Below are 22,339 nucleotides of genomic sequence, written 5' to 3' on the forward strand. Positions count from 1 at the left end.
GAAACACGTTGTAAAGTTTTAGCTTTGATTTGTAGTGCGGTTGCCCTGCCTGCCTTTTTGCTCGCAGCGCCCTGCTGGGTGCCCTCGCTGTTTTGCCGATGCTAGACTTACTTCTTAGTTACTACAGTCGGCGTGATCCACTGCGGTAATTTCTTTTAAGGACCATTTAGCACCTTCTCCCAGACTATACATGGTTACCTTCTGACTCTGCTGCTTATTTATAGCATTTGGGTTCTGTTCTAACAATAATAGAGGAGAACCGGATTCAGTCACTTGAAGTATTTCAGTCAGTTTTCTCACGATTGTTGGGGAGTTTGTGTAAGTGCAGTGGATCCTTTCAGACAACACTTGGCTTTAAATGTAGGGTTCAGAACCCCAAGTTCTTTTCCCAGCTCTTCTGCTTCCTCAGTTCTACAACCTTAAGCAAGTTACTTAATATTTCACAGTCTCAGTTTTATCATTTGTAAAATGTGGGCAGTTTTTCATCCTGTGTTCCTCATCAGAGTGTATGGTATAAAAATCAAATCACATGATAGCTGTGAAAAATGCTTTTTCATCCCCTAAACCTTATTTAAAAGTTAGGCTGCTACAGCGGGACTAGGAATGTCTTGTTCTGTTGTGTTTCTTCTCATCCACGTGCTGGGAAGGGATTTAGGAAATGTAATCCAGTTTTTCTCCAGCCATTCCTTTGTCTCTGCAGGACTTCCTCATGGAAACTTTTATCATGTTTAAAGATCTGATTGGAAAGAATGTCTACGCGAAAGACTGGATGGTCATGAACATGACTCAGAGCAGGTAAGGCTGCCCATGGCTGGGCCCTGAGGCAACTGACCCAATACTGCTGGCCCTTGAACAACGTGGGTTTGAACTGCATGGGTCCACGTATACATGGGTTTTTCCAATAAATACAGTAAATGTGTTTTCTCTTCCTCATGGTTTTCTTAATAACATCTTCTTGCTCTAGCATATTTTTTCGTAAGAATACAGTATATGATACATATAACATACAAAATATGCGTTAGTTGATTGTCTATGTTACTGATAAGGCTTCTGGTCAACAATGGGCTACTAGAATAACCAGGCCTCTGCATCTGCAGTTCCCAACTTCGGGCTGAAAACACTATTTTTGATCCGCAGTTAGTTGAATCCGCCAATGTGAAACTGAAGGTGCAAAGGGCTGCCTGTAGTCAAGTTTTGGGGAGTAAGTTAAATGTGGATTTTTTACTGTGCGGGGCAGGGCAGTGGGGGGTGGTCAGTGCCCCGGTGCCTGTGTTGTTCAGGGGTCACTGTGCTTGGTTCTGGCAACTAGCCCTCTGACGTTTGTGAAGCTGTTAAATCCTGGGCCGCAAATGCATCATCTGTCAATCAAGGATCCTCCCACGTCCATGGGCCTGGTTTACGTGCTCCTCTTCTTGGTTGCGGCACCGCTGCCCTGGCCCCTCTCAGCTGCAGCCTCCTCATTGAATCGTCAGCATCAGCTCTGCCTGGCGTCTGCTGGTGGCACCATATAGTCACTGTCATTCTGACAGCCAAAGACCTGGCACCTTGGCCCACCCTGCGTCTCTAGCCTTGTCTTCCACCCTTTCCCTCTATGTACAACCTGCACTCCACCCATGCGGACGGCTTCCCGGGCCCTGGATGAGTCCGTGTGTGCCCTCCCGCTGCTCTGCCGCCTGCCTGCCTTCCCCTCACCTCTGTGCGTCAGCCTGCCACCCATTCCTTCCTGCCGTCCTCCTCAGATGCCGTCTCCAAAGGAAGCCTCTCTGTCCTGGATGTCATCTTCTCTTCCTTTGATTTCCATCTTTATACCCTCTCATCGAATTTTCCATGTTTTTTTGTCATGGTTGCAAACGACCCCTGCCCAGCTGCAAACATTGTGAGACCAGGAACTCTCTTTCAAGGCAAAACCTAAGCCAGGGCCCTGTCGTTTCTGGCCCACAACAAATACTTGGTGAATGGAAGCAAAGTGAACTAAATACACTTTCCATTAAAAGAGCTTCAGAATTTTTGAAAGAGCTAAATAAAGTAACTCATGATTCTCACTATTTTTGTCAACTCTACAAGGTCCTGATACCTGACTAGAAAAACCCTTCCTGACTATGTGCAGGTGGGGGGACAGAAAAACCCTTCCTGACTATGTGCAGGTGGGGGGACAGGTGCATAGACTTTGAAATGGACGCCTCATGACAGAGTGCAGGGAGCCCTGGTCTGAACCTCAGGAGACGAGGCCTGTCGTCTTGTCTCTCACCCCCGGCTACGCAGGGAAGCAGCCTTGAGTGGTGCTGTCATCAGTTCTAGAAATGGACCTTCAGCGTCCTCTGCAGACTGGGCTCTGTCCTTGGTCGCTAAGGACCGTGAGGGATCTAAAGGTCGTCTGTTGCCAAATCGGGTTTGGTTTGCTGTGGCCTCTAACGCGGGTGGGAGGTGTTTCAGTGGGCACGGAGTTGCTTTTTCAGCCAGTGTGCCCTCCCCCAGGGTGTTCCTGCGTGCCATCAATCAGTTCGCTGAGGTGCTCACGCGGTGCTTCATGGATCAGGCGAGCTTCGAGCTTCAGGTGAGCTTGCCACTCCCCTGGGAGTTCCTTGAGTTCTGAACCCAAGCAAGAGAACAGTTCCTTTTGGAAAACAGTGTAGATTTTATCATTGTCCCATGAAAAAGTGTTCTTGTCCTTTCTTCTTTCCTAAAGCACATCACTCTGTCCTCCACACATAGTAAAACAGGGTTTTTTCTTCTTCCTGGAGAACTAATACATGTGAAAAAAGTAATAGTAGAAAATAAAAATAAGCAGAAAGAAGAAAAGCGAAAGGCAAATAGTGTACCTTCCGCTGCTAACACAACCCACACACATGCACACGTGCTTGCCGACCGGCTCGCAGGCGCTCCTCTACCTGCCTGTGGTGACCTTCCAGACTGGCTCCTATACGCACTTCCTTCAGAGTCCAGAGTGGTAACAAAACAGGTGACCCGTAGCTGCACCTCCATTCATTCACTCGTCCAACAAATACTAGAGTATTTAAATGTACAGAGTACCACCCTAGGCCGTGGGGAGGGAAGACAGGGCCCCGCTCTCGTGGGGCCTAAGTGCCCTTGCACGCTCTGGGCGGGGTTTGCTTTGCTGTATGCCCTTGTGTGTGCCTGTGGGATGTTAAAAGTGGAGAGTCATAAGTAGAGGAGGTAAATAGATGCATCATATATGTATATATGTGTGTATGCATATATGTATATGTGTGTTGTATTTGTATTTGTGTTTGTATGTATATGCAAAAATGAAATTGAACTGTTAAGTTCTTTGATAACCTGTTAATCTACTTTATTTGCTTTTTCTGTGATCTTCTCAATGATATTAAATATTTTCAGTCTTTTTAATAGCTAATATACTCCATTGTATGGTTGGGCCATGATTTATTTAGCCATATTCTTGTGAACATTTAGATTATTTCCATTTTCTGTTAGATGAACTAGCTGTGGCAGGGCCTTCCTTGTTTTAAATATTTTTTAAATACCCATGACTTATTTTTCCAGGATAAAGTCCTAAACTACTTACTAGTTCAAAAGTTTGGCAGAATTTTAGGGCTTTTGATACATATTGCCAAACTATTTACTATAAATAGGTATAGTTCTTGGAAGTAGTTTGCCTTTATCCCAGGAGTATAGACAAATATAACCATTTGGATTTTTTTTAAAGTATAATATTAATATTAAGTGTTAAAACTTTCAGGTGTGAATAATTGAAACACAAGAAAGAGAAAGAAGTGTGGATTTTTTTTATAATTAATCCCTGGCCAGTGACTTGTACCATATGGTACTGTTATATGATGACCCCTTATTAATGTTATTTTCCGTTTCTTTTCACCCACACAATTAATTTTGAACAGCTCTGGAACAATTACTTCCATTTGGCAGTCGCATTTCTCACCCACGAGTCCCTTCAGCTTGAAACCTTCTCTGAAGCCAAGCGCACCAAAATTGTAAAAAAGTAAGTGTCCTCTTAAACTTGCTCAAGATTGAGCAGGTGATTTTCCCATTTCAGAGCAAAATTTGGGGTATCACAAATATTACTGTCCCCTGGCTACCATGTTGTTAGTGAGACAGGTCTTATAATTATTTTGTAGACCTCATATTTCCCCAAATTCACATCTCTTCTCAAGGCCCCACTCATGTTTTCACCACCCATCACGTTCTTTATAGAGAATCTGTACGTGGAAAGGCCTGAAGGCTGGCAGTACTCCCATCTCTGAGAACAGCTGCCCTCTGCTGGCAGCTTGTCCAAATTGCAGGCACAGTGCCTCTATAACCCTTGCTTCTCAAAGCAGGCTGCTTTGGTATCTCTCGGTCACTGCAGTACAGAAGCCAGCACTAAGGCATCACCCAAACATGCTGTGCAGCTTCTTGCTTGGATTGCAAAATGGACTAACGCATAAGTGTGATGAGAGCTAGAGGGGATCTTTCTGTGGCTTTTGTCTCAGGTCTGTTTCAGAGTTCTTCAGGAGCCTGGAAACTCAAAGGCTCTGTGGTTAGAAAGAACTTGAGAAATTGACCATTTAAAAGCCGTGAAATTTTAGTTCTGTTCCCCTTTATGGGATATCTGGGATTCTTGACAAATTATTTAGCATCCCTTTACCTCTAGTTCCTCCCCCAAACACTGAGATGGAGATTTAGTGATTGTGTTCTCAATGATCAAAGTAAAACTTGTTTTATACATTTCTTTGTGGGGAGGGTACCAATAAGATAATTGATTTTTAAGATGGATGCCTTAATGTCACTCTTTATAATATCTTAAATGATGCAATTTCTTTCAAGGATAGATTTGATTTTGGTTGATTAACCATATGTGAAGTTAGTTGACACCAAGTCTGGTGAAGTGGATAGTTAGCATTAATGATTCTGGTTTTGGTCAAAGTGTGACTGTAAGTATAATCCATGTAAAAATACACATGCACAAGGGAAGAGACATACCTGGGGAGCTGACATTTGTATATATTCAGGTTATAGAAATGTGATGGAACATTTCCAAGACTTCTCTTATTTTCAGTAGAAGCACCATCAACAGTATTAATAAACAATAGAAATATTTATTGATTGCCTATTATGAGCCAGATAGTGACCACATACACTTACTTAATTTTAATAATAAAACTAGGTTATGTTGTTTTGTTAAAATGAAATAGTAAGAGGAAATTTTGAATATGATTTTTATACTGGCTCCTGAAGGCGTTTCCAAATGAGGAATCTGAAACGTATGTTCGGCGCAACAGCAGCTCGAGGGGGAAATGCAGAGCCGCCTGTGGGATGGTCGCAGGCCCACGTTAGAGTCCCCCGGGCACGTCTGCAGGCTCTGCTTTGACCCGCCCTGTTTCTAGGTGTCCAAGCCCCGCGCTTCTGACCTGGTACGCAGCGTGGGTGGCCCCAGACGTGTGTGTTCTTTAAGAGCTGTCCCAGGTCATTCTTACTCACCTCCCCCAAAACCACTGTGTATGAGAACCACGTTTCTCACTTTTTTCCCCATTAGTGACTCCTATAGGTAACCTTCTTAGACACCGTTTTTCTAATCACACCTTTGCACTGACAGTAATCCAACAGATGTGTGCATTTAACCTCTTTGTCTGCTGTCTGTATTCCTGTGTTTTATTCATCAAAACAGTAGACGTTTTTTGCCCCCGAGGACCAATTTTCACCCCTTTGGGAACAATATCCCCCCACTGAGAATGTATGTCCAGAGCTTCCCAGTGTGGTATTAGATATGGGCTACTCCAATGTAAATATATAAATCTAGCATGTTTGTTAGACATCAGTTACATTGCTATATAAATCATACCCATGTATCATCCTTTTAAGTAGTGTTTCTGTTTTATTTCTTTGCTTAGCAGCAACCCGCGTGTTACTCACTCTTCTCCCTTTAATCAGTTCGTTGGTCTCAGCTTCTCAGTCATTTTCCATCTACACATGTCCCTCCTTTTGCTGGTGAAGCCCCCCTCCCCTGTGGGGCTCTGTGGATATCAGCTTCATCTCTTAAAGGGACCTTGCCTCAACACCTGCCTGAAAAGTGACCTAGAGGGACACAGGCTATTTTTCCCCCCTATTTTATGATAAGTACTTGTTGCCACTACGAATCATTCTCTTGGTTTATGCTCTTCCTAGATATGGGGACATGAGGAAGGAACTCGGCTTTCGGATCCGCGACATGTGGTACAACCTGGGTGAGTGTGTACCCTTCAGCGAGCCCACGTTTAGCTCCTGGGCCGCGGTGAACTCTGTCTTCATTTTAATTCCAGTAACCCTAAGACCTATTTGTCTGTGAGTCTGGAAGTGAGCGTTGACTCTTGGTAGGCCATCCCCTTGTTATCAAAATACAGTATTTAGTCACTCAGTTCTGAAATGAGTTGGTTTACTCACATAAACTTACTCTTTTCTTAAGGGTTCTGTGGAAGAAGACGGTAACACTGCACTTCCAGTGAATTTATTTTTACATGTCTTCCTTACTTCCATTTCAGGTCCCCACAAAATCAAATTCATCCCTTCCATGGTGGGCCCCATTCTAGAGGTCACTTTGACCCCTGAAGCGGAGCTCCGGAAAGCCACCATCCCCATTTTCTTTGATATGATGCAGTGTGAGTTCAATTTCAGTGGAAACGGCGATTTCCATATGGTAAGAGGTGGTCAGACCTATAATCTTTGTAATGCATGTATAGTCAACTCTTGGTTATTTCCTTTCTATATAGAGCAGCCCTAGCCTGAATAATATGAATCAGAGTTGGTCTAAACATTTTCTTTTACATTTCGCTTTGTCAAGCAATACAGATGGAAGCAGATATTGCCACCAGGGGCAGCTTCCAAGCAGCCCCTTTGCTCAGTGTGCTCCCTGAAGCCGCCCTCTGTGTCTGGGTTCTTAAAATAATGACGTCATGCATTTCTGACCCCGTCTGCTGCGGTGCCGCTCAGAGAGCTGGGCAGAGGATCAAGGGGGCGGCGCAGAGGGCTCTCGTTTCTGACCTCAGCTTGCTTATGTTTTTTCTCTGTTCCGTTTTCCTTATCTATACAGCATATTAATATTGAAAGGAGAGCCTTGCGGCCATGGAGCTCTGCAAAATCAGAACGAAAGCAGTCCCATTGCCAAGATTGAGACAGGAACCAAACATTAGAAAATTAGAATCATTAAGTTATTTTTATATGCCTAGTTGTAATGGTAAATAATGTTTTGGGTAATTTTTTGCTGCGAATGTAAAGCAAAGGCTGAAGAAACATGAGGCTACTTCAGAAAGTTCCTCTGGGGCCTCAGTGCACTGTTAATGGATGATGTTATGTGCGATCTTCCTCTAACTCTGCTGAAAATAATGCACGATTTAGAAGGGGGTTGGGCCAATCTGCAGGGGCTGGCGGGGTGTCTCTCCTGTCCTCCTCTAAGGTGTGACACTGCCCTGTGGACTTCTGACTCTGCTTTCAGTTTGAGAATGAGCTGATCACAAAGCTGGACCAGGAGGTGGAAGGCGGCAGAGGAGACGAACAGTACAAGGTCCTTCTGGAAAAGCTGTGAGTATTTCAGACCCAGAACGTCAGGTGGATGGCATCAGGTAGAGATGGAGAAAAGCGGGTCTGCCCTGCACTTACACAGCCACGGAGGAGCCGCGGCGTCGCCGGGGCCACCCACCACCCACTGCTGGTGCTGGGTTGTCCGATGTGAGTCTGGCCAGCCTGGCCATCCAGCGCAGAGCAGAGGGAAGGAGGGAGGGAGAGGGAGGGACAAGGCATTTTTGCCCAGTGTTCAAATTACTGAACTTCACCAGAAGTGGTAATACCTCTAATTACGGCTTCAAAGCAACAACTTCAAGGACGAGGGAAGACACATTTCAAGGTCCACTTTACATTTGAATATACACTGTGCCCTTAAAGGACCTCTGACACCAGTGGCATCTGCTGCTGTGCGTGGGCTGGTCTTTACACGGCCCCTCTCCCAGTCCAACGTTCACTCCCCCGCTGTGCCCACATTAGCACCCCGCCCCCACCCCACCCCCACCCATCACCCTCAGGTCCTCTTAACTCTCCTTTGCACATAGGTTATTACAGCATAAAAAGAGGGTTAAAAACACTTGCATGTTGAAATAAGAGAGAGATTGAGCTTCAAGTCCTGTTTACTCCACATTCCAGGCCTCTGACTTTGCACACCCATCCGACACCTCTCTTTTTCTGATCCACCATAATAGGATCTGTAGTTTGGTACTGTGGTGAGGATGAATTGAGGTCCTGCTTCTCCTAGTGTCCGTTACAGGTCTGATGCAGAGCAGGTGTTGGCTGCTCTGGCGCGGGCACTGGGCACTGTCTTTATTGTCGTCGCCACGTCCTGCCATCGCCGGGGCTGGAACTGCTCTAGACTATTCGTGTCTTGTGTTTCCTGAACTTCCATGATGTGGACCGACTTGTTGGGGGCGTGCCTGGGTCATTTCATCATTCACCTGCTTCATGGGAACATGTGCAGAGATGGTGCTTGAGGACGAGGCTCCTGACTTTGTTTTGTTTTTTAAGATTTTTAAAACAATGTTTTTATTTTGAGATAGAGGGGAAGGGAGGGAGAAAGAGAGGGAAAGAAACATCCTATCAAAAAAAATGTGCGATTGCCTCTCACACACCCCTACTGGGGACCTGGCCTGCAATCCAGACATGTGGCCTGACTGGGAATCAAACTAATGACCCTTTGGTGCAGGCCGGTGCTCCATCCACTGAGCCACACCAGCCAGGTCTTAAGTTGTTTTTTTTTTTTTAGGGAACCAGCACACTGGGTACTCAGGAATGAGTTGATGACTCATCTGTATCTGAAAGTATCAGAAGTCCTTATGTTTTTAATGGCTGATAAGACCACATGTGGATCTTTTTATCCTGTTTTCATCAGATCTGCCTATTCAAACAGGCCTCAAAACTCCCAGCTTATCACCTTTGCAATTCTGATCTCATACAGGAATTAAATGGAGAAATTACAAGCACATGCAAACACATCCAAAATATCTGCAAATGATAAACTACTCATTTTTTTAGTCCTATAGCTGATTTTTCACATACATATCTTATTTTTTTCTTTATTCTTCCTGGATCACTAGCTCACAAAAATATGATCATGCAAATCTCCCGTGCCCGAGAATAATCCTAGAATCTGGACTAATTCTTTGACCACATTTCTTCCTCTTCTTTTGCTCTTGTTCCCCAAGCTTTCTTCTAATGCTCTAATCTGAGACATTCTGGTAGAAGCTTTGCTCTCTTGGGGCCCCCAGAAAGAAGAAGTAGAGCTGAAGTTTGGCCTCAGACTCGTTTACCGCTGTTCATTTTTTTCTCTGAAAATGACACTTGTGTCTGAGGAGCCACAGGTCCAACTGCATGCCCACGTCCTCAGTTCCTCTCTGGGCGCTCCCGCAGGCCCATCTGGAACGCCCACGGGGGTCCCCACAGGGGTGGTCTCTTTCAGCTTGAGTAGAGTGACCAGAAAGCATAAACAAGCCTTTTGGGCAAAGGTTCCCCTTTTTGTAGTTTCCACAAGAAAACAAAAACCAACAACAACAAAAATACAGAGAGACGTTCAAAGCAGGACCGCTGTGGGCTGGGATTCCCAGTGGCTTGAACCAACGCTGTGAAGAAAGGTGGCGCTTGGGGCCTGTGACAAGCCAGCAAAGGCTGTGTCTCCTCACCTGGCCCCACCTGCTGTTGGGACTGCCCGGCTCCCAGATGGTGTGGGAAGGACGGCTCAGACCAGGCCTGTGTCCCCACTCCTCCCCTCAGGCTCCTGGAACACTGCCGGAAGCACAAGTACCTCTCCAGCTCCGGGGAAGTCTTCGCGCTCCTGGTCAGCAGCCTCTTGGAGAACCTCCTGGACTACAGAACCATCGTCATGCACGACGAGAGCAAGGAGAACCGCATGAGCTGCACCGTGAACGTGCTGGTAGGTGCCGCGGCCCTGGCGCAGCATGGTGGGGGGGGCTGGGGGGGGGCGGGCAGGCCGCCCTGCTCCCACCTCGGTCCGCGCCAAGCCAGCCTCAGGGACGCGAAGGCCCCAGGGGCCCTTCCTGGAGTCTGTCCTGCTGAGTCGTAAGATGCTGGCACCACAGTCCCTGAAGATTAATTTGGGAACAGGGCTGGGAAGTGCAACACGGGCGCTCCCGTGCCTTCTGAAGGCTGTCCTGGGCCGGTCCCTCAGCGCTGCTGGCGGGCAGGCCCTCGCGGCTGGGACTGTTGGGCGCGGGCGGGCAGGCGGGCGGGCAAGAGGAGCCTGCACCGTGAGCCGTGTCACCTGAGCGCCTGGAGCCCTCAGGATGGCGGCCGCCTCAGTCGCCTTTTCAGAGACTTAGCCTCTGGGACCACGGACCTTGGTGCCTCTGCTCACTTACCCGGGAGCCCCCCGCCTTGTTTCCCCGGGAAAGCGCACCATCGGGGGCCTGCGTCAGAGCCAGCTGTCCGCTCCCTTAGAAAGCTCCCCCAAGTTGCTCAGAGGCCTCATCCTAAAAACGCTTCACCTTCTCTCCTCTATAAACTGTCACGTCCTGTCCTTGTGGGCATCTCCGTTAAAGGAAAATAATCAGCTCAGTGGAGAGGGGACGCTGTTGAAAAGCAGAAGTAGCTATTTGGCCATTTTCATGGCAAGCTGGTCAATGGCTCTTAACTTACATTGTTGTTTTGGACTTTTTATAGAATTTCTATAAGGAAAAGAAGAGAGAGGACATATACATAAGGTAAGTCGAAGGCAGTGTCTGCGCTTGCTGTTTACGTCACGGCTTTATTATTTATTTTTCCCGTCAACAAATGCTAAGCCCCAGCCCCGTGCTTGCTGCTCTGAGAGGCTGTGATACCGCTCCCCTGTGAAAGGGCCCCCTCTCTAGACAGAGACAGTAAGGACAGCACAGGGGAGCGCCTAGGGAGGATGGCGTTAGATTCCCAGGAAGGGTGGGAGGTGCTGGCCAACCGATCGGGAAAGTCTGCCCAGGAGAGGCCTGAAAATTCGCCTTCTGTCAAGGCATGTCAGCCTGGAATCCAGGGAACCCTGAACCTGGGACGCGCATGGACATGAATTATGTGCATTTTCTTGGGAAGAGATTCCATAGCTCTTAGGAGCTTCCCAGAGGGCTCCACGGCATAAACGTAAAAGGACACGACTGCCTTCAACAAGAAATGTGGAGCAGAGGAAGTAGGAAAGGCACAGTGGTGGAAAGCAGCACCGAAGGCTAAAGGAATAGGAAGACAGGAGGGAAGAGAGGAGTAGGGGGAGAAGAGAAAAGGAGGGAAGGGAAGGAAAAGGTGGGGAGGCGGGCTGCGGCTCGCTGCGGACTGCCCTCGCGCGCGGAGCGGCCCCCAGCGGCAAACCGCCCGCCCTCCTGTTCCTACCAGGTACTTGTACAAGCTGCGGGATTTGCACCGTGACTGTGAGAACTACACCGAGGCCGCCTGCACACTGCTCCTGCACGCAGAGCTTCTGCAGGTGAGTCAGGCAGCTGCCGATGTCCACGCGGCAGAGGACAGAGCCCAGCCTGTCACTGGCCATCCTAGGGGGCCGAGTCCTGTGTGCTTTGGAATTGTGATGGGAATGATCCTTATTCGGGGGAGAGCCTTGCATCCAAGAGTGTTATTGTACCTTCTACGTGGGCACAGCTAACTTTCAGATCAAGATCGGAAAAATGTCCGTTAGCACTGGATGAATGCATAAAGAAGCGATTCCATAGATTTTAAAATCCTTAGGAAGCAGAGTGCAACTTACAGGCCCCTAGTAACTGACACTGTAATTGAAGAAACAAACATCCATCACTTAATATATATATAAAAAATTTGTAAAACTGCAGAGACGTGAGTCTTAAGTAAATATAATGCCACAGAAGTAGTTTCCTATTTATACTCACTCAGTAAGTAAAATTATAGTGTGTCGTGGGTATAAATACATCTACACGTCATGCATCTCAGATAATTTTTCCTGGCTCTGACGACTCCTCCAAATTCAGATGCACGGATAAACTGTTCTTTCAGCAAACTTCACGCATCAGTAGTAACAAGCTCCAATTTCCCACGGCCGTCTTGGACTTGTTCCTTCCTCTCCTTTCTTTCCATTTTACCACCATCTACCCAGCTACGCAGGCACATACCCATCATCACCTTTTATTCACCCCTCCCACATTTTCCACCAGCAAGGTGCGTGCCCCTCTGTCCTAAGCGTGCCCTTAAGCTCTGCACTTTTTTAAAAGCTGTGATGTAATTGACGTGTAATGCTGTGCACATTTATGGTATGCACATCTTTTGGTACATTTATACATCGCAACGTAATTACCACTGTAGCTAACACCTCTATGATGTCACTTAGTTATCATTTCTTTTTTTGTGGTGGGATTAAGATCTAGTCCCTTAGCAGCTCTGAAGTTTATAAAACGATCCTGTTGCCTGTGTGTTAGATCATCGGGACTGACTGACCTACCGGCGGCAACGCTGTAATCTCTCCTAAGTCCCCTCATTGCCCCCGCTCCGCCCCCTGCCCCAGCCCCGGTAACCACCATTCTGCTCTCTGTTTTCATGAATTTGGCGTTTTTAGATTCCTTGCCATGCAGGACTTGTCTTTCCCTGTCCGACTTGTGTCACTTAGCGTGACGCCCTGCAGCTCCGTCTGTGCTGTCTCAAATGGCAGGGTTTCCTTCTGCCTCGTGGCCGAGTAGTTGCGTTGCGCATGGACAGCATCATCCATCGCGGGCCCTCAGGTGGTTTCCATGTCTTGACTCCTGTGAATGACGCTGCGTGAACACAGGAGCGCAGCTCTGTCCTCCGCACCCTGGCTTCCTGCCTTTTCCATCCACGTTTTCTCAGGCCTCCACTGCCGCCCCCTGGCCCTGCTGCTACATCTCCCTGCCTCCATTCGTGCCCCCAGTGACTTGTTTCTTCTGTAATTTCATTTTTCTTTTACACTAGAATAATACATGCACATTGTTCTACACTTTGTAATTAAACAAAGTCGTCCATGGCCCCGCCACTTCCCCAAGGCAGCCGTTCACGGTTCGTGTTCCGTTTGAGGCACTAAAAGCCTTCCTGTGCGTGGGTTCCAGAGGGCGGCTCATTGACGGTGGGATGGTCCGCAAGGAAGCCTGGTGTCCGTAACCGCGGACCTTTTTATCTGAGCCACTCAGAAACCGAAATTCTCCTCCCCTGGCATAGAAAGGTATGACGTGTGCATACAGCTTTTTTCCCCAGATAGCTACTCTGTAAGGGATGCGTAACACAGTCCATATTTTCTTCGTTGGTATGAGACCCTTTTTTGCTATGTGTAAATCCCTGTATGGGGCAGGGAGAGTCTCTTTTTTGATTTTTATACTTTTGCATGGGGTTCCGTCTGTTCACGCATCAGTACCACACTCTTAATTATTAATCCTTTAGAGTGTGTTTTGTTACCTAGTAGTTAATAAAACTATCTTCATTGCTCTCCTTTTTCCAAGTTTCCTACCTATTTCTATTTGTTTATTTTCCATATGGACTTTGGAATCAATAACTTTAAAATTTTAATTTAGGGAGAATTTTCATATTTATGAAATAGCATTTTCTTATGCCAAAGCATGACATGGCTTTCTGTTTGCCCAAGTCTGCTTTTGTGCCCTTCCTTGGTATGTAAAAGTTTTCTGAAGGGAACTCTTCCATGTTCCTTGCTGTTTTGATTCCTAGATATCTTTTCTTTTTAATTAATTATGGTAAAATACACAAAACATAAAATCAGCCATCTTATCCATTTTTAAGGGTATGGTTCAGTAGCATCAAGTACGTTCACATTGCTGTGCCTGGCTATCTTATCATTTTGGGTTTATTCTTTCTAAACTCACTTCTTCTATTATCTTCGCATGGTTATCTGTTTATGGGCAATCTCTTTTTAAATTATCCCTGAATAGGTCAGGTTTTAATCCCCCTGAGGGACTTCAGCCTCTGTGTCTGGGGTAGTTCTTGGCTGGCGCCCTTTGAGAAGCATAGACTGTGAAGAACACAATCACCATTTGTACATAGTGAGGGTTGTTCCCCCTCCTTTCCACGTTTATACTTCTCATCTTTTTCTCTTATCTGTGTGGCTGTACCTTCAACACAACAGCTGTCACGCTGGCTACGACCCCGCCTCGCTCTTGCCTTCCCTGGGGCTGCCCTGCGTGTGGTCCACGCAGCGTGCCACGGGTTTCAAAGCTGGCATGCAGTATGTCTGTGGGTGCAACTTTTTTGTGTTTACTAAATAATCTAAAATGCAATATGGATGAGGTGCAGATATATGCAAGTATTTCTATGACTTTTTTAAACTAAATGTGTGTTAACCCCCTTTAAGTAATTGAATTAACTGGTGGGTTGCATTGATCTCTTTCGTTTGCTTTCCAGTGGTCTGACAAGCCCTGTGTGCCCCATCTGCTTCAGAGGGACAGCTACTATGTTTATTCCCAGCAAGAGCTGAAAGAGAAGCTGTATCAGGAAATCATATCCTATTTTGACAAAGGCAAAGTGAGTGTTGGGTCGTCCCCTGTGTGTGAGGGGACAGGGGACAATGCCAGCAGTCCTGCAGTGCACTCGGACGCTGACCAGCCAGAGGTAGCACAGGCCTGGGGGTGAAGGACACAGTCCCACACAAGGCAGCCCTGACTGCAGACGCCAGCCACAGTCCCAGGGTCCCCAGGCCGCCCACATGTCTGACCAGTTGACTATACATTTGGGGGAGAGTCCTGTGACCCGCTCAGGATGGGTAATTTGCTAGAACAACTGTGGTTAGGTCACAGTCGTCCCTTAAAGGACACAGATCAGGGCCAGCTGAATGAGGAAGCACACAGGGCAGGGGCGGCGAGGGTCCCAGGGGTAGGGCCCCTGGGCCCTCTCTGTGGATTCCCGGCGCCGGGGCCTCCGGGAGAGCTGACATGCTCCCCACGCGGGGTGCTCACCCGAGCTGCGGCGCAGAGTTTTTATCTGCGTTTTATGACATAGGCTTGGTCGACTGAATCATTGGCCCCGTGAGTGAACTCCGGCTCCAGCCCCCTCCCTCCTTCAGATCTGGCTAATGTCACGTAGCTCCAGGTCTGACCCTCTAATCACACGGGGGATGTTCCTTGCAGGGGCCCCGTGAGTCCCCTCAGAAGTGTAAACTCGGGTGTGGCTGGAGGGTCCACCATGAATAACCAAGACGTTCCTGTCGCTGGGGAAATTCCGAGGGTTTAGCAGCTTCCTCCCGGGACTCTGGACAAAAACCAGACAAATTCTCCATCATACAGCAATGACTCGTGGCTCACTCATTATTTTCCCCGTGCGTACCTTTGAACCCTGGTATTTTTAATGGGCGAGAAAATGAAGAGATAAATTAACATTTGAAAGGCAATAAGATCCATTATTTTGAGGACACTTAACCCAATGGAGAATACAATGGACAGCCTCACTCTCCAGCATAGTAACTCTCCCTCTTAATTATTGCCGAGGGCCAGGAGCTGGTACTGTCCCCGCCAGCGCATTCACTGGAGGGGGTTGCTAACACCTGGCGCCCTGGTACCCAGATCACTCCCTGCCCGTCCCATAGCCTAGGTGCCCCCAGAGCGAGGAGGTCAAGTCAGCATGAGACTGGGCCGGGAAGTTGTGGAGTCTGTGGTCAACTGGAGAACACATGTCCACCTGGAAGGCATTTACATTTAAAATTTGAAAAAAAAAATTTTTTAATGAGAAAAATATACAGAAGAGGTTGGCGAGAAAAGACACACAATGCATCTGCTGTCCAAACAAAACAGACCCCAGGCTTGCGGGCCTCCGAGGCCTGCAGAGTTGCAGTGGGCGGCCCGCCCAGCCACCCTTGCTTTCTCCATCAGGGGAACCTGTTGGCTAAACAAATAAATAAATTAGCCAAATAACCATCGTGATAAAATAGCTACCGTCTGTTTGGTTCCAGTTACTGCTTTGGGTGATTTCCCGACCTTTTTCGTAATGCAATCACCCTAAAACCCCACTAGGCAGATTTTATCCCTGTTTTACAGATGAAGAACTTAAGGCTTAGAGAGCAAATAGATTTATTCAAACATTTTGGTCTCTGCACCTGTTACTTAAAAAACACCAAGAACCCCAAGAGCTTTGTTCACGGGTTGTATCTATGGCTGTTTATCCTCTTAGAAACTAATACAATTTTTAAATATTTACTTACTTTAACAGTGATAGTAAGGAAGCCTGTGACTGGTTAAGAATTTTGAAAAACTTCCTATATGTCCCGAATATTAGCGATGTGAGTGGCGTCTGCCATTTTCACAAATCTCTCCGGCACCTGGGGCAACAGGAGACAGCAGCATTCTCCTGTCTACCTCTGCATGCGTTCCACTGTGATGTCACACATCCCGTAGCCTCTGCGGAGCTGCGCGGCACCCTCACGAGAGAGAGTTGGAAAAGGCAAATACCATTAGTACTATTGAGAGGATGATTTGACCTCATGGTCCCCTGGAAGTGTCCTGGGGACTCTCAGAGACCAGGGACCACACTCTGAGCACTGCTGTGCTAGGCTGTCTCCCTGTCCCTTGTATTACTTGGCCTTTGGTGAAAATGATCCGAGAATTCTGTGCCTGGCCCAGCTGATGGGGAATAATTTCCATGTGGCACATTTCAGAGCTTTTTCAGTGACCAAGGTCTTGAAGTTTCAGAGGGCACATTTGGCAAATGATGATTTTTTAAAAGATTTTATTTTAAAATATCCTACAACTGTGTTTGAACCACACACACACATTTCTTCAGCAGCCAGGAACAATGGAATATAGCACCTGGTTGACAAGAATGACTTAGGAAGTCACTAATAGTGGCCACTGTGGAGACACGTTGTGAAATGCCAAAATGAGCAGGGAGATCAGTCTGGGATGCTAGCCTCAGACGCCAGGTATGTGCAGTGGGCTGTAGCGGACACCGTCGTGCAAGCTCCAAGGCACTCCCTGAAACTCCCTTTGACGACATAGACAGTTTCGTGAGGAACAGAAAATCAGTGCTCTAGAGAGCGTTGGCGAACCCTTAGTGCACAGTTTCCCATATTCCACACAACAGAGCAGTTAGCCTTTCTTCCAGTTCTCCTTCCTCCCAGACAACCTAACTGGACACACATACAAACACACGCACACGCAACACAACTTGAGCCACACCACTTTCCCCTCCAACAAGGCTTTCACACTCGCAAGACCTAGGGCTTTGGAACAGGCGTCCCTCCACTTCCATTGGTCTCTAGTGCTTTGCCCTGGAAGGTCAGTATGGCTTTGTCTAGGGGCACGTGGTGTTTGTTCTTCATGGTTTGCAAACAGAATTATAGGAGATACCCCTGGCAAAGCAGACAAGATAGAGTAGCTGCATGATGTCAGCAGGAAGGTTGAATTAATCCAGGATGTGAAGCATGTCGGGAATATCTGCTGGAACCCGACCCTCGTGACTCTGCCAGTGACTCTCAAGTGGCTTTGACAGCTAGATCAATGACGACTTTGTTCTCCACTTTTCTTTTTCTAAAGATGTGGGAGAAGGCAATCAAGCTGAGCAAAGAGTTGGCCGAGACCTACGAGAGCAAAGTGTTCGACTACGAGGGCCTTGGCAGTCTCCTGGTGAGTCGGGGTCAGAGCCTGCCAGCCCCCTGCCCCACCCTGGGTGCTAAAGCGAGGGCTCACAAGAAGGTTTCTTTAAGCTTCAGAAAGGCAGGATAAACGATGCTCTTTGCAGTGGAAAAGTAAACCTGGATTGAAATAAAAGTGAAAAAAAGATGAGGTCCAAAAGCTGTCACCTCTATTTCCCCAGTTTCCTGACAGGGCTCAGGGCCCCTGTCTACAGCCCCCACTTCCGTCCCTGTGCCTTTTGTCCCTCTGTGGGCCCTCTGTGTCTCCCTGCCTCTCTTCTCTTGCAGTCACTTTGCCTTCAGGGAACACCATTCGTAATTCAGATGTTTTCTGACATCTTCTGTTCATCTGAATTGCTTGTTCTGTGGTCCACATCTTTGGGTCCCCGCTGAATGGCTGGACTACATATTTTGGAGCCTTGTTTTATTTCTTCAAGGTGCCATTGTGCACATTTGGTTAAGTTGCAAAATGCTTCTGTCAGAACTTAATCCCCAAATTTTGCCTCCCTGTGTCCCTTGGATGTCATTGGAGTACTCTGTTGGGTTGGCCAAAAGGTTTGTTTGTTTTTTCCCACAAGATGGCTCTAGTAGCACTTAGTTGTCTTTAACTTCATTAGAAACAATTTCAATAGGTTGTATTGTGACAGCTGTCGTATCAGCGTGCGTTTCAAAAAAACTTACCAAAATTGGTGAATTTTTGTGCAGCCATTTTAATATTGAAGATGGAAGAAAATATGTAACATTTTTGGTGTATTATGCTTTATTATTTCAAGAAAAGCAAAAACAACTGAAATGCAAGGAAAGATTCATGCAGTGTATGCAGAATGTGCTGTGACTGATTGGATATGTCAAAAGTGGTTTATGAAGCTTCCTGCTGGAGATTTCTCGCTGGATGCTGCTCCATGGTCGGGTAGACCAGTTAAAGTTGATAACAATCAAGTTGAGACATTAATTGAGAATGATCAACATTCTACCACGTGGAAGATAGCCGACATACTCAAAATATCCAAGCTGAAGAAGTTATTGGTGAAAATGAAAAACGTGTCTTTCATGTTAAGGAAAAAGCTAAATGGACTTTTTGGCCAACCCACTGCTTTCACAGTCTCCTGAACTCTGTGCTACGCCTGGCCATTGGCATTGGTCAGCTGTTTTAAAACAACGGAGGAAAACAAAAATAGTCTTCCAGGTGCCCAGTGGTAGGCCAGCAAAATATTAATTTGGTAAGGTTTGATAGAGGAGTCGCAGCAGGTCAGGTTACCCACCGTCATGCAATCATTTAGGTGAGGAGATGGTCGCAGCATCACTTTGAAAGGCATTTGCCAGGGTGTTGTTCCAGCCCCTGCCATTACGCAAAAAATCACTCCTTAATTTCATGAACTAAACTGAGGTGTGTTAGCAGTGCAACACGTCACCCGTCTAAGACGACAGCGGATGGAAACCTTCGCCGAGATAGAGCAGCATAGTCCCCGCTGGTCTGCAATGTGCCTTTTGTGCTCTCAGTTACCCCCAGTCAGCTGTGGTCTGGGAATGTTAAATGGAAAATTACAGAAAAAACCATTGATCCATTTCGAATTGCACGCCATCCTGAGTAGCGTGATGAAATGGCGCGTCATCCTGCGGCTTCCTGCCTGGGATGTCCCCACACTGTGGACGCTCCCCGCCCCTGAGTCACTTAGGCGCTGTCTGCGTTATGAGATCAGCTCCCCAGGTATCACGGTGCTTGTGTTCAAATAACCCCGATTTCATTGTGAACGCGCCGGAGTGCAGGAGGGCCGACCCCGGCAGTCCGGCCACGCCAGGGAGAAGCTGTGACGCGCTTCCTTTGTGGGAAGAGGGGACACAGGCAGTACAAGGTACTTTTAGAGAGAGAGGGGGAGACATGGAGCCCACATTCCTATAACTTTTATGACAATATATGGTTATAATTGTTCTATTTTACTGTTAGTTACTGTTGTTAATCTCTTACTGTGTCTAATTTATAAATTAAACTTTACCACGGGTATGTATGTGTAGGATAAAACATAGTATATATGCGGTTCAGCACTCTCTGAGGTTTCAGGACGTACCCTCTGTGGACCGGTGGGGGGTGCCCTGCTGTAATAAGGTAGCTGTTGTGGGAGGGGCTGAGAGACACCCACAGAGCCCCTGGGTCTGGCTCCCTAGTTTGCTTTCTTAGAGGCCGACTCTGGGGCCCAGGCAGGGAAGCCTGTCCCCAAGGGAAGAAATGAAGATGGGCGGGGCCAGATGCTGAACGACAGAACGTTCCCTTCCCTCCTGGGCACTTGGAGCTGAACCAGGGACTTTAATGCAAACCACCTGCACGAACTGGAAAGTTCTCTATCTTCTTTTCTCATATATCTCCACCTAAAGGCAGCCACCCTTCATTAATCTCAGAAAGTGCCTTTTAACTCAGAAAGTGCCGAGCCCGCTTCAGGAAACTGGCGAAAACTAGGCCCCGCCACGCGCCAGGGCAGAATGCACCTGTTTGTGCCCCTCTGCGGACAACCTCAGGGAACCGTGGGCTGCCAGGCCCCGGCCCTCCCGTCTGACACAGGGACAGCCCTCTGGCCCCCGGGACACTTCCCGAAGGCCCTTTATTTCCCTGTGCTACATGGGAAACAGCAGGAGCAAATAGATCTCTCTTCCCCACAACTGCACCCTTGTAACCTCCCAGTGGAATGTCTTGTTTTGTTTTCCAGAAAAAAAGAGCCTCGTTTTATGAGAACATCATGAAGGCCATGCGGCCTCAGCCTGAATACTTCGCCGTGGGATACTACGGACAGGGCTTTCCTTCTTTCCTGCGGGTGAGGGACCTGCGGGTGGTCTCCCAGGCCGTTAAGCCGGGGGTCTGGGGGAGGGGTCTCCATCGCTTTTCCAGATGGGCCTGGCGCGCTGCGGCTGGAGACCGTGTTCTCGCTGTGGGAGGTCGGGCAGCGCAGCCGCTTCCTGATCGGCCGCCTCTTCCCCCCACGCCCCGGCGCCTCCGGGATTCTGGCAGCTCTTTGGTAAAAGGACTTTTCCCAGGTGGGATGCAAAGGGGAAAAACAGACCCATCTGCTGCTGCAGGTCAGGCCAGGGAAAAGTGCGGATTGATGCATTTGGTTGTTTATTTTATTTCCAGCCTGAGCGAGTTTGAAAGCAAATATCCCAAGGATAAGACTGCAAAAGTTTGGCGAATAATAACGGTTTTGTTGTCATGGTGAGAAGGACCGTGTTTTTCTTCCTTCTCAAAATTTTCTATAATGTGATGCTGATGTTACAATCTAAAAAACAAACAAAACCTTCTCTTTTTCTCCCACAAAAAAGAAGTTGCTTTCAGCGCTTAGCAATGTTTAAGCATACATTATCCATCTTCCTTCCCCTAATTAAAAAAGGAAAAGGATAAGTGGGAAAGTGCTTTACACTCCTCACAGTGCCCAACAAGGAGGTAGCTTATTCAGTCATTAATTCAATAATTATTTACTGAGTGCCTACTAAGTAAATACTAAGCATTAGAGATATAGTGCTGATTACAATTTGATATGGTCCTCACTCTCTTAGGATTTTACAACCTAATAGGCAAGATACTAATTAAATAATCACACAAATGAAAGAAAAATTGAAACTGACCAAGATAGGTATTCCGGAGAGTAGTTACCCAAGTGAAATAAAAGCCTACGTTCACGTAAAAATTGTACACGATGATTTATAATACCAGAATTCATCATCTCTAAAGACTGGATAGAATGGAACCCCGATGTCCCTCAACTGGCGAAGGGACAAACGGACTCTCATATGATACAGCCAAATGATGGACTAGTACTCAGTCATGTGAAGGAGCGAGCTGCTCACACCCACAGCCACAGGCATGGATCTCAGATGCATTATGCTAAGTAGAAATTAGACTTTAAAGTCTACACACACTGTGATTTTATTTACGTAACATTCGGGCCAAGCTGACACGTAACTATGGGGATGAAAACAGGTCATTGGTTATCTGCCAGCTGGGACGAGGGGGCGCTGAGCTACAAGGAGGCACGGGGACATTTTTGGTGGGTATAAAACCGTTCTATATCTTGATTGTGGTCATAGTTGTATTTGTCAAAACTCACAGGATTTTGTACTGAAAAGGGTAGATTTCACTATATGTAAATTGTACCCAAATTTTTTTTTATGAGTTAGGAAAACTTCCCAGGGACTGTCAGCTCCAGCTGTGTTTTGAAGGGTGAGCTGGGCCTGAAGGAGGTAGGGGAGGAGGAGAAAGCAGTCGGTGCACTGGGGACAGAGGGAGCTGCGTGAGCAGGGCAGCGAGGCGGGGGTGCAGGCCAGGCACACGGGGCTGCCGCCAGTTGCAAAGGCGTTTTACCAACCTCCTGAGAGCAGTGGGGAGCCACTGCAGACGCTTCGTGTTGGCGAGGTTATGTGGGTTTGGCATGGAGAGCGGGCGGGAGGTGTGCGTCGGTGAGACATTAGAGACTCTCGTGGATGCCAAAGAGGTGAAAGGTTGGCCTAAGGAGGTGGCTTTAGAGGGAAATGGGAAGATTAGAATAATGGAGGTGAAGTAGCAGTGTCGGGTAACCGATGGGACATGTGAGTGAGGAAGAGCGAGGTGTCCAGAATGGTCCCTGGGTTCGGGCCTGCGTAGTCAGAGGGGCGTGGAGCCGCCCACTGATGTGGGAATGCTGGGAAGGACAGAGTCCCGGAGAAAAATTAATCCAGTCATGGAACGAATATTTCTTCAACTTGCACAATGTGCCTTGCTGTAATATAGGCATGGGGGCAGGGTCCAAAAAC

At 47.4% G+C, this 22,339-nt stretch overlaps 1 protein-coding gene across 1 annotated transcript in view; it reads left to right on the forward strand.

The window, feature by feature from the left end:
• The window catches only part of DOCK5 (dedicator of cytokinesis 5), a 186,354-nt gene that overhangs the window by 141,707 nt on the left and 22,308 nt on the right, over positions 1-22,339 (forward strand). Inside the window, exons 29-40 of the mRNA XM_054578985.1 lie at positions 701-795; positions 2,476-2,554; positions 3,876-3,976; positions 6,139-6,197; positions 6,492-6,646; positions 7,442-7,527; positions 9,760-9,919; positions 10,666-10,706; positions 11,359-11,449; positions 14,350-14,469; positions 17,469-17,558; positions 20,266-20,370. Of these exons, the coding sequence (XP_054434960.1) occupies positions 701-795; positions 2,476-2,554; positions 3,876-3,976; positions 6,139-6,197; positions 6,492-6,646; positions 7,442-7,527; positions 9,760-9,919; positions 10,666-10,706; positions 11,359-11,449; positions 14,350-14,469; positions 17,469-17,558; positions 20,266-20,370 (1,182 nt within the window). The remainder of the gene's footprint in view (positions 1-700; positions 796-2,475; positions 2,555-3,875; positions 3,977-6,138; positions 6,198-6,491; positions 6,647-7,441; positions 7,528-9,759; positions 9,920-10,665; positions 10,707-11,358; positions 11,450-14,349; positions 14,470-17,468; positions 17,559-20,265; positions 20,371-22,339) is intronic.

Source organism: Pteronotus mesoamericanus, unplaced genomic scaffold (assembly GCF_021234165.1).
Source record: "Pteronotus mesoamericanus isolate MK-2021 breed Mesoamerican mustached bat unplaced genomic scaffold, CSHL_Meso_final contig_502, whole genome shotgun sequence".
Taxonomy (NCBI): domain Eukaryota; kingdom Metazoa; phylum Chordata; class Mammalia; order Chiroptera; family Mormoopidae; genus Pteronotus; species Pteronotus mesoamericanus.